Source organism: Eublepharis macularius, chromosome 9 (assembly GCF_028583425.1).
Source record: "Eublepharis macularius isolate TG4126 chromosome 9, MPM_Emac_v1.0, whole genome shotgun sequence".
Classification (NCBI taxonomy): Eukaryota; Metazoa; Chordata; class Lepidosauria; order Squamata; family Eublepharidae; genus Eublepharis; species Eublepharis macularius.
In genome coordinates, this window is record NC_072798.1 from 63,228,201 (window position 1) to 63,240,341 (window position 12,141).

At 40.5% G+C, this 12,141-nt stretch overlaps 1 protein-coding gene across 5 annotated transcripts in view; it reads right to left on the bottom strand.

Annotated features, from left to right (window-relative positions):
• RAB3IP (RAB3A interacting protein) overlaps positions 1-12,141 on the bottom strand; it is a 29,802-nt gene that overhangs the window by 11,242 nt on the left and 6,419 nt on the right. The window contains exons 1-5 of one of the 5 annotated variants that reach the window (XM_054989346.1): positions 8,782-8,853; positions 8,089-8,364; positions 7,668-7,929; positions 3,056-3,151; positions 2,417-2,494 (exon numbers count right to left, since the gene is read on the bottom strand). In XM_054989346.1, the coding sequence (XP_054845321.1) occupies positions 2,417-2,494; positions 3,056-3,151; positions 7,668-7,929; positions 8,089-8,364; positions 8,782-8,831 (762 nt within the window). In that variant the 5' untranslated portion in view covers positions 8,832-8,853. Of the gene's footprint in view, positions 1-2,416; positions 2,495-3,055; positions 3,152-7,667; positions 7,930-8,088; positions 8,365-8,781; positions 8,854-12,141 lie in introns of those variants that run through there. The other 4 variants (XM_054989348.1, XM_054989349.1, XM_054989351.1 and 1 more) reach the window with 4 other exon arrangements.

The following is a 12,141-nucleotide window of genomic DNA, read 5'->3' on the forward strand; positions in this document are numbered from 1 at the left end:
CTTTCTTTCAGATCAAACTATGGATGAAAGCTGTTTTATAACTATGACATGGAAGAGTATCAGTTACAAACTGATGACACACAGATGCTAGTATAACTGAGGCTGGAACGAAAACAAGACCCCAATATCTTCTCACACACAATAATCTTAATCATGTTTCCACAGTGCTGAGATTCACTCAAGGCCCTGTACTTTATTGCTTGAAATCTGTTTGTTAGTAATGAGATGAAGAAAGTGTCCCATGGTCTCCAAGGCACCTCAACTTTTTAGGACCTAGCTCCCTTAATCATACTTACAGGTGCTCAGGAAAACCAATACGCCCCATTCCTTCACAGAGGCAATCAAGCATCTCTGATCAACACCAATATACAGGTAAAAGTGTATGATCAGGCAACTCTGACCAAAGCATTGGTAAATACTGAAAGGTGGATCAGAACAATAAAGTCTATAGCCTTCTGAACAACAGACTTTCTAATTTGTTTCTTGTTGCCATTTTTTTAAAAAAAAATCTTGTTTGAGGGATTGTTTCCCTTCCAATGTCCTCTAGCTGTGATTTATGCTGAACTGGGTCCATTATCTTCAACTTGCCACTAAACAAGAAAGACAAAGCTTTAACAGCTAAAGCGACAAGGAGCATTCTGAATGAAAGCCATAACCTGCTCCAGAATGTTCAAGGGTCCCTATTCTCCATCATTAGCTGTAAGTGTGGACTGGGACTTTTCACGTTGTTCAAATACTTGCATAGACTACCTACATGAGAATTCAAAAGAATACATAAAGGGCTAATACAAAGCAACTCTTCTGAAAAGTTAACACCCAGGAGAAATACAGTTTCCTTGAAAGCAGCTTTCACATTTAATTCACACTCTTTAACCTTCATGAGCTCAAAAAGGAGTCTGGAGGACTTTGGGAAGAGATTCTTTCTAAAATTATAATCCATATCATGCCATCCTATTGAGGTGGTTGGAGGCAGAAGATGATAATCAAGGGATGGGCTGGTTTAAACTGTTCCTCATGGATTGGACTCAAAGGATTGCTGTTGGAGACCAGCGATCTTCAGTGTGGGAATTGTCCTGCAGTTTCACTGGGTGTAATTTTATCTCCCATGTTTTTCAACATCTGAGTAAAGCCTTTAGGAGAAATCATTCATAGTTTTGAAACTGGATGTCATAAATATGCAAATGAAGGCTGGCTTTACATCATTCCATCCAAATCACCTGGTGAGGTAGAGGCCCTCCTGAGCCACTGTCTGACTGCCATAGTCAAAAGGCTGAAAGCGAATACTGAAACTGAACCCAGACAAGACAGAAGTCATGCTGGTTGGGAAGGCAGATTACTTGAATGATATTGTGCTTCTCACTTTTGATGGGGTTGAACTGACACTTGCCTACTCAGTTAAGAGCCCAGGAGATATATTGGATCCAGCATCATTGCTGGAGAAGCAAGAACCCGCTTCAAAAAACGCTTTCTTCCAGTTCAGTCTAGCCCTGAAGATGGCCACCTACCGTGACACGGCCAATCTAGCCATATGGATCTACACCACATTAACATCAAGACTAGACTGCTGCAATGCACTCTACATAGGTCTCCCCTCAAAGTCAATCTGGAGACTCCAGTTGGTACAAAAAGCTGCAGCTCCGGTATTATCAGCAGCCAGGCAGAACAGGCATATTACTCCCATTCTTCAATCACTCAACTGGCTGCCCCACAGTTACTGTGCTCAGTTCAAGGTATTGGCTATCATATACAAAGTCCCTGACATCCTTGGTCCCTCATATCTGCAGGACCACCTCCGTCCCTGTGTTCTGCCACGGCAGTTTTGCTCATCTGAGCAGGGCCTTCTGGAGATGTCATACTGCACATGAGCAAAACTCAACAACTGCCCATAAACATACTTCCCTCTACTGTGGCCTCCACCTTATGGAACAGCCTGCCCAATGAGGTTAGGAAGGCCCCCACTTTCTGAGCTTTCCACACACTATGCAGTTGAGTTGTTCAGGAGGGTTCTTCTGCACAGGTAATATGTATATACTGTAATGAAATGGTTCAGGCAGTTGCACCGATAAAGGGACAGGGATTGGGAATTATACTGTCATCTGTCTGTTCTGTAGTATGCTCTTACTATGTAATTTCTGTATCATTTAACATTTAAATGCTTATTGCTTGTTGTCAGCTCTGTTTCAGATTTCTAGTTGGCTTCAGATGTCTACAATCCAAATCCTATCGCATTCTATATTGGATGCCTCATCCTGTTGATTACATTTCACTTGCATTGTGTAATTCACCTTGAATTTCACTGAGAAAGGACTATAAATAACAAATAGAGACATAAGAACAAGCATGTGAAATTCTCTGGATCCCAGCCCACAACATTAATTAGCAACTTTGTCTGAAACATTAAGCAACCAAAACTCACTTTTCCTTGTGCTTCTTTCAGCTGTTTCTCTGCTGTGGCCTGCTTTATGTTTGCTTCTCTCACCATTTTATGCGCTTCCTATAGAAAAATGTTTACATTACATGATTTACACAAATAGACAGCTTGAAAACAGCATCCTATGAAAATAAAGAACATTATTCCTTTGTCTAAAAAAATCTAGACATAAACAAGATTTTGAGAACTTCAATCAAGCTAGTGAGTGCTTGTCACATGACTTAAAACTCTCAAAGGCCTTGTGAGGGAAGTTACCTTTAGGAAAACATAATGCTGGAACTACAATACAAGAGTCTGAGGTATGATTCAGACAGACAATTGCTGTTTGGCTTGTTTACCACAAAAGGAAGTCGTATCGCTGCCATTCCACATGGGAAACCATTAAGTAGTTTGAAAAAGCTCTCCAAGAGGGTTTGGATAATTTCAACCACAAGATTATACTCTGTGTGCGCACCAATATTATCTGAGGTTATCCCGCCTGTGTACTGAGCTGCTTCAGTTTTTACAAATGAAGACTGAAAATACGCTATTTCTCAAACCTACAGGAGGAAACATCCAAATACTATGCAGAAGAGCCTCCACATTCTCTTAAAATATATATTACAGCAAAGTCTTTAAACACACCTCAAACAAACTGGCTGTAAGCTCTTCCAGTTCCTGTCCAAGTTGGTCACGCACTTTAGAAAGTCTTTCACATTCTTCATCTTTTAACTTCAGTTCCTATAGAAAATTCAGAGTTTATTCCAATAGTGCAGAAATTGTGGTATTTCAAAGCTAGCAGAAACATCAAACATTACCAAAATAAAAACTTCATAGCCATCATAAATACTACTGGTACCTGGCTAATAGTTTCAGCTTGATCATATGCTTTAAGGCAAATCAGAAAATGCATCTACGCATCTCATTACAGGTTTCCTGGCAAACAGCCAATACTCTCACAAGTCTACCTAGTATCATGAGAGGTCAAAATGCAATCTGCAGAAGCAATAACCAATGCAACATGAGCTGTTTCCATCACAGGCCATCTACAAGTTAACAACATGGAAAAGTAGTTACTAAAGACTGCTATGTCCCTGCTCTTAAGATGGCTTCAAATGCAGTAAGTCACCTTAAGACATTTCTCTCCCCCTCCCCTTAGACTACACCTCCAGTGGATTAGCTGGCACTGGCTACTTCATCTAGTGGCACAATTAGGGATAGATCTTAACCAACCACGACGTACTAGCAATGGGAACTGGGAGGCCCCAACTAACACCATTACTCCCAATAACACTTACGGTACATATGGGGGGAGGGGCACTGACACAGCAAGAAATCCAGAAGCACACAGGGGAAGAGAAAGAACAAGGAAAGTTGGGCGGGGGGAACTAAAAGAGCTTGGAAGTTTTGAGAAATGAGGAAGAAATTGGGCAAAATGGAAGCTGCCTTACGCAGTCAGCCCATTGGTCTGTCAAGGTCAGTACTGTCTATTCTGACTGGCAGCAGGTCTCCAGGATCCCTGGAAGAGATCTTTCATATCACCTGTTTCCTGACCCTTTTAACTGCAGAAACAGAAAACTGAACCTGGGGCTTCCTGCATGCTGTGCAGATTACTCTACCGCTGTGCCTTAATAACTCCCTTCCGCTCCAAGTGGCCTGGGCCACAGCACAGGTAACACAGGCTTCTGCATTCTCAGAGAGATCATTGATCAAACAAGTCCATTGTTAACTGCTGCAACTACTCACAGCTCTGGATGATGCTGTTCCCGCAGCCATGTTATTTTTGTTGTTGTTGCTGCTGCATAGACAACCCACACCAAATAGCTTGCTCCTGGTTCAAGCTGCAAATGCACTCTCACAACCCACACACACAACCATATTCTATTCAAATTCCTGTATTTACTGCCCAGCCTGAAGTCATAAGTTGATTAAGTGAAATAAAGCCATGCAGCATTTTTTACTCCCAATGTAGGCACAGCTGTAACAATACAGAACACTAGGGGGCAGTGAATATTCAGCATACCAATCCATATGTAATTACAAGAGCAGGTTGTATATAAAGTAATCTAAATTCACCCAATAGTAAGCAGAGTAAAACCTTAAGAGGGACAACTGAGGCAAACTTGCAACAAGCTATAATGCTGAGCGCTATTATATCACCTTCCTTCCAAGCACAGCAAAGCTCTTTACAAAAGAATCTGTCTCAGCAGAAATGCAGTGTTTCATTGTCAAAACACACAAAGCAGAGCAGCATTGGCCAGGGAATATATTTCAGACTGCAAGCCCTAATCCATTTTCCATTTACATTAACGGCTTCTCTGGACTAAGCAGCTTGAAGCTTGTGACAGGAATAATCTTGATTTAACAGTAAAGCTGCCCCAGCAGAAAACAGAAGTGAGAGGATTGCTTGTTCTCTTCATGTGTGCTGCTAGGACTCCAATGCCTGTATTGTGCAATATTTCAACTGTATATGACGTGATTTTTATGCAGAAGAAGAAAACTAATTCCATTTCTTGGTTTTTGTTTTAAATATTTGCTTCTAGCTACAGGTCTTCTCGCAGACTCAATTGGGGGAAAAAGCTTCAAATGACAAATCTATTGATTTTTAACCCCACTGTTCCTCAAAGAATCTCAGGACAGAGATCATGGCTCTTGACATCTCCATTTTATCATCACAACAGCCCTGTGAGGTAAGTTCGGCTGAGAGAACATGACTGGCAAAAGGTCACCCAGTAAGGTTCATAGCCGAGTGGGATTTGAACCAAGTAGTCCTACTCAAACATGCTATTACACTGCCCATAGATATAGCACTTCAACAAAGGAATATATAACTTCAGAGTAACAAGAGAAAACAATATTTGCTGTCTTAGAAAAAGAGAAACAGTAGCAGCAGCCAGACAAGTTGATGTTCATAAACATTATCAAGAAACTTGGGGAAAGCATTTAACAGCACAGATTCTCATAATCTGTTATCAGAAGTAAAATGCCTGTTTAAAATTAAATACTTAAAGTAAAACATCTATAGTGCTGTAGGTACTTTACTTTCCTAAAGCACAGTTAAGTATCAAAGGAGCCCAAATTCTGTACTAGGGAAAGGTGAGTGTTTGAACGCAATACACTGTACAAACTGAGAAGTATTTTGCATCATTATTCTGTCTCTGCCATTCTCAGGGAGGGGATGAATAGCAATGGAGCACCCTGCACCAACCTCTGGGGAAAAATTCACCTTCCCATACTGACCAATCCCCAGTCCCCAGCTTTTGAGATTCCAAATACTGACTGAACATTTTGTAAGAGTCTTTATATGCAGCCAAAATGTCTAGAGAGATGATTGGGGCGGGGCGGCGGGGATGCAGTTTGGTTTTTCTAACTAAAGTTCAGATTCACAGGAAGCCAGACACTTTAGACAATGCTAAAAATTCTACATTTGCACAGAACTGCAAACTGTAGGCAGCCTTTGGCATCTACTGGTGGTGGAAAGAACTATCAAATCATAGCTGACTTTTTGCGGCCCCTGCTGGGGTTTTCAAGGCAAAAGTCTAACAGAGGTGGTTTGTCATTGCCTGCCTCTGCAAACCTAGTGTTCTTCGGAAATATCCCATCCATCATCCAGGCCAGCAGCCTTCCAAGTGTGGCATCTTTGAATAAGGTCCGCTAAAGCTTTCTAAAGCTTTGAAAAAAAAGAAACCAGCCCTTTTGGATGTTAGTATTCTTCCCTCTTTTGCACAAGGCAATCTCCTGGTCCTGATTTCTTTTTTACTCCCCCAAACAAAATCTGTGAAATTCATAAGCCAAATGAAAATAAGGAAATGGATGAAAAACAGGCTCTAAATAGGATCCCTTCTCAACTGATCAAGTGTTTCGGAATTAGCAGCTGATTTTACTACATCCCTGCAAGTCTCCCCACTCAGATGTTCATTCAGTCTAGTAGATCCATTGCCTCCCCCAGCAGCTGATCTGTCTCTCCACCTTCACAAGTGTCTTTCCTTAAGTGTCTTTCTAATTTAGTCAATCTTCTACCACACCAAAATAACTTACTACCAAAAAATGATAATAGGGTTCTGAGGATACTTCCTTGGAACCTAGCAGGTTGGAAGGGTCGCTCATTGGGTTAAGAGGTTGTAAATAGGCTAAGGGAATTCCAGGTGATCCTTCTGTAGGAAACCTGGGAGCAGCACCCCTTTTATTTTTCTGAATATAAGATGATTACGCATCCCGCTACAGTAGGGGTTGTGGGGGGGGGGAACATCCCCAGGCTGGGCTAGCTTACTTAGTAGCTACCTCCCTTGATGCCACGGTTTTAGAAATTAACTGTCAGTTGTCCTTGGCCTTACCAGTCTTTTTAATTATTAATTGTCTGGTTTTTTTGTATTTAACTCTATCTATATTCCTGCAGCTAGCTCAGTGCAAGCTCTCTGTTCTAACTGGGCAGAATTATACAGTCTACTTGAAGGACTCTTCATGAAATTCCCCAGAGCTAACTTCTTTCTAGGAGGGGATTTTAATGCTAGGGTGGGTCCCTCAGATGAGACTCTTATTGGTAAAATCCCAGCGTTATCTACTGATCTTAAATTACTGGGGTGTTTTGAAAGAAGAACTAGAGATCAAAAGATCAACCAGCAGGGACCCTCTTATTTAAGCTGGTTATTCAGCTTGGTCTAATAATGTTAAATGGAGGGCTAGGTCTTGATTCTCCGGGAAAGTTTACTTTTATCTCTATAAGAGGATGTAGCATTCTAGATTATTCTTTAGTCAATTTTGCTGCTCTTTCTTTAATCACTGACTTTGGAGTTGGTGAATTCCTCTGAGGTGTTCACTTGCCTCAGCTACTCTCTACCTATACAGTCCTCTTTATTTAGCAAAAGGTCCACACAATCATTTGAAAAGACAAGGGAAGGATTTGAGAACCTTCCCCGGTTTTCAACCTTTTGAAAGTAGTCTTGGACTCAAAAGAATGTCAGAATGTCGTATACCTTGATAATGAGTACCACTGACCGTGGGAAGAGGATTGGTCTCTTTTCTAGATTGATGGAAATTTTTTATCCATTTCTACTTAAGCCATTTGTTTGCAAAGCAGTTCCAAGAAATAATTGGTTTGACAGAGCTTGCAGGGACGCTGAACATTTGGAAGTCTCCCATCCAATTACTAACCAAGGCCGACCCCATTTATATTCCAAGATCGGGCTTGCCTGGACTATCAAGGTGAGGGTTTGGCCATACTACAAATACAAAATGTGCGATATATAATGAATCTTACCCTTTGAGCTTTAGCAAGTTCCTCCTTCAATCTTTCATAACCCTTCTCTCTCACTTCCAATACAGATGGGCTCCGCAGGTGAGAAAGGCTATCTGTGCTGTGCCCCAGAATTTCTTCACTCCCTTCAGAAAAATCTGTTATTGCTGCTCCCCGCAAAAATTCTCTCTCTGCATTACTGCTTTCCTTTTTGGAATGATCATGTTTGGATGACCCACCATGAGGTGCGGAGGTAGAACAAGGTATGGTTTCTGTGACATTAATGCTGAAAAAAAGGAGTTCTCTCTTTTAGCAATGTAACTTTCACAATTATGGCCTACTGCACATAAAGCAAACTTTTTTATAAACCCAAACATGCATCCTTTGTGAGTTAATTTTAAAAATATGCACCATATCAATAGAAAGACAATTTTGCACAACCAACCTGATACCTGATGTTTCTGCACAATTCAGGTGCCTGGGAGATGAATAAACAGGTTGTGTAGGAAGATCAGAAACGTTCAGAGCACTAGGCTGAATAGGAGCTGAGCATATAGCTGAGGGATGAAGCCGGTAAATAACTGTGGGTGAGGTAGTCTGTTCACAAGCCTTTGATTCATACACTCCCAGAAGATCTGGAGTAGTGGGTGAAGCTAGATTCACTTCATGAAAACCTTCCAAAGTGTCATTGGCCATAATAAAACGTTCATCGTACGGTAACCTAAAGGGTGAAAAAATTGAATTGCTGCATTAGGCATTTCAGCCACCCTAAAGTATTAAATAAACAAATGACAAATCTTTTCCTGAAACTTTAGCATATTCAAACTTTAAATATATATTTATTGGGTGTTACCTCCACAACATTTAAGCTCCTGGGCCCTATGCAAAGGTTTCCTTCTTGGCTCAAACCAAAGAACCACAACAGGTATTAAGTGCAATAAAATGCCACCTCCTGACAGACAGGCAAGGTTCCACACTTCCAGCTAAAGCCGGTTTTGTGACTCCATGGGATCTCTTCCACAGCCAGACCAAACAGGGCCTGCAGGACAGTAACCTGATATTCCAAACTATGCCTATGTGCCTCTTTCCCTTTTCCCTAAACCAGATTATTTCCAATTTGTCTGATCCCTTTCACTACCTTTGCTGTAATATTTTCTTCCCATCTTGCTCCTTCAGGACACTGTACATTCACAGGTGGGCTCCATTACATCTAGAGAGGCAAAACAGCCACCATTATCTGAACTGACATCGGTTCTTGATTCCTCTGTATTGCCTTTTTGAAATTTGCCTCTTTTCCTTTTCATTCTATCTGCCTCTATATCCAATGAAGAATCATTCAGGTCATTAAAAAGCCCAACAACTGCCAAATGCCTTTGGACAAGTTATACTCTCTTAGCTTAACTAACCCTCACAGGGTCAGGAGGCTAAAGGCTGGTCAAGAGACTCGGCAGAAGGACAGAAGACTAATATAATCAACACATCAAGTGTTACAAAAGTTTTAACACAGTATGAAAAATAGCTGAGCCACTTAATAATTTTCAGCTTCCAGAAAGCAGCACAGTAAAAAATTACTTTAAAAGTTCAACGGCATCTATGTGCTTGTGCAGCCAGCCAGGTAATGATCTTTTTGTACTGCTTATTAACGTAAGGACAGCTCTAACTTCAAAATATTTGAGCCACATAATTTTTCCCAAAGAGTGAATATCTGTTTGAACACAACATACTTTTGATTTAAATACTGCATGCAGAGGAGTTACACATTACATTACTGTCGTGACAACTGCACTCAAGTTTCAACTTAGAAAGGAAATTAGCTACACAGACAAAAATAAAATTATGCCATATGAAATTTTGTAGAGTGTTGCAATTTATTACTACCAAAATGCTTTGCAAAGAAACACTACTGTAAGACACAATAAGGAGCCCACAGACCTCCTTAAAGTTTTAGAGATTTTGTCACTCTTTTGTACTCTGGACAAAACCCAATCTGATCACAGTTTTGTGAGGTTTGTGCATGCACCTCATTTTAAAGTAACTTGTCTCCATTTGCATTTAATTCTGCATACCAACCAAATCTTGAACAGAAGATGAAATAGAAAGGCAAAAGAAACTACCAAAATAAATTTTATTTTGAAGTGAAGTTATTGCACAGTATTGCTAATTCCTCTCTGCCTATGCATACAGAACCAAGGCTGCAATCCCATGCACATTTACCTGAAAGTAAGCCTCAGTAGACATGCCTGGGATTGCACTACCAGAATCAGTTGTTGTATCACATCAAACCATTATTTTCTGGAAAGGGCAACTTCAGTGGGACATAATTTAGAAACGTGCATGACTAGTTTAAATTGGAAACAGAAAAACTGTGTCATTCCAGTTGGAAGAAGGGCTCTGTTGGCAAAAGAGGCCTTGCCTACCATCAGAAATCCAGAGTATGTCATTTTTGTGCAAATGCCATGCAGATTATTATTCATAGGCAAATATTCAATATCTCTATCTCATGATGAAGTTTCGAACCAACCATCAGCGTAGGGTTGCCAACCTCCAATGGGGCCTTGAAGTTCTCCTGGAATTACAACCTAGGGAAATACTACACACCCTGCCCCCAGTGCAGATCAAACTCTGAGTCAAGCAATACAGTCAAACAATTACAGCATCAGAAGTTCATCCTTTCATCTTAAACAGCCACCATATAAGCTGGATAGGCATACAAAGGGTCATAAATTTGTATTGTTATTACTATAGTGTCATAAACTCAAAGTAACCCTAGGTGAGCTATTCTCTCTCTCTCTCTCCTTCCCTCTCTCCTCTCTCTACCTCAGTCTCCCATCTATAATATGGACATAATGATCATTTAGGGAGTTGTTTTGAACATCTGATTGTGCTACAATTCGCATGAATTTCATAAAGCAAGATCCTGTCACATTTTCTCAGAAAGACTGGCATCAATCACTCCATATCTTTTTTTGCTTTTGGGGCAGGAATAAGGTGTTACATAAGGACTGCCTGCATAGATGATGGTCTAAACCAAAACTCAGCACATTTTACATCACTGACAAGCAATAGTCTGCCAAACAAAAATACAAAGGCAACAATGGAGACTGGGCTATGCTGCACTTCTAACCCTTTATTTTAGAGAGTAACTCAACCCCTTCAACTGACTGGGCCCCAGAGAGTTGGCTGCCACCTGATGCAACTCTGGGTCCCCCCCCCCCATCAAATATGTATTCAGACTCTCGGCGTTTTTCAGTAGCAAGCTGCATCTAGACAAAAGACGTACATAATTGACAGTGAAGAGGATGTAAACACATTTCTGTAAATGATTTAATGTTTTCAGAGACAGCACTGCAAGTAACCGTCTATCTATATTTTACAGATATGCATTGCCCTACTGTTCAGCTGCCAGCAGATACTAGAATGGGGGTGGACAGAAGAGAGATGAATCTATAACCTTCATTGTAATAAGATAAGCCGAATAATGGAGAAAGAGTTCCATTTCTGAGTGGTATTCATTCTTTCTTGCTTGAAAGCAGCATGCAGTCATTCAAATACAATTTACTCTACTAGTCAGTCATAACATTTGGATTTGCTACAGTACCAAGTTGTTAGTGAAGACTGCAATGTCCTCTATTGCAAGGTAAAGAAATTAGAAAGTAAATGTTAAGGCATTGTAACTATGAACACAAGAACTATGGCTTTGTACTTGTTCATATTCCACTATGACAGATAAAAAAATCAATTTTGTGGTTCTTCAGATTACTTGGCATTATGTCTTCAGTGCCCAGCATTTAGTAAAATTTTCATGTACAATGTTAAAAAGCACATTTGAGCCTCCTGTGACAAACCTGCACCACGCATGAATGTTATCATGGGAGGAAACACAGAAGAGGTACTGGATGTATTCTACAACCAATGCAGTTTTAATTTATTTTAGTTGATTTTTTATCCCACTTCCAAGGAGCTCAGCGTGCTCAACATACTCCCCTCCTCTCCATTTTAGTCTCACAATCCTGTAGAGTAAGCTAGGCTGACTGGTCCAAAGTCACCCAGCAAGCTTCACGGCACAGGACTGATTTGAACCTGGATCTCTCCAGTCAGATTTTGACGGCTAACCATCAGTGTGTGTCTGCATTTTACAGACTGTTTTTACATTTGCAGTTGTAAATATAAGCTAATTTAAGCAATGTGCAAAAAGATGCCATAGGCGTTTCTCAAAGCACTGAGATCACTATTCACGGCCCAGGTCAGGAAGTTGTAAAAAAGAAATCAAAACAAACTACCATTTATGTTTTAATTCCATAAACAAAATGAAAGTTATGACATTTCAGTCACTCATGGCTTGTTTATGTTATCTAATGCCCTCAGATAACCTCTTATACTTCAGACTCAGAGTTGTCAAAAGCTGCAAACTAAAGAAAGTCTCTGAATACTAAAGAGTTTGGACTTGTCTCTAGATAAGTGATATTACAGACATCTCAGGCAAACAAAAGCTATTGGA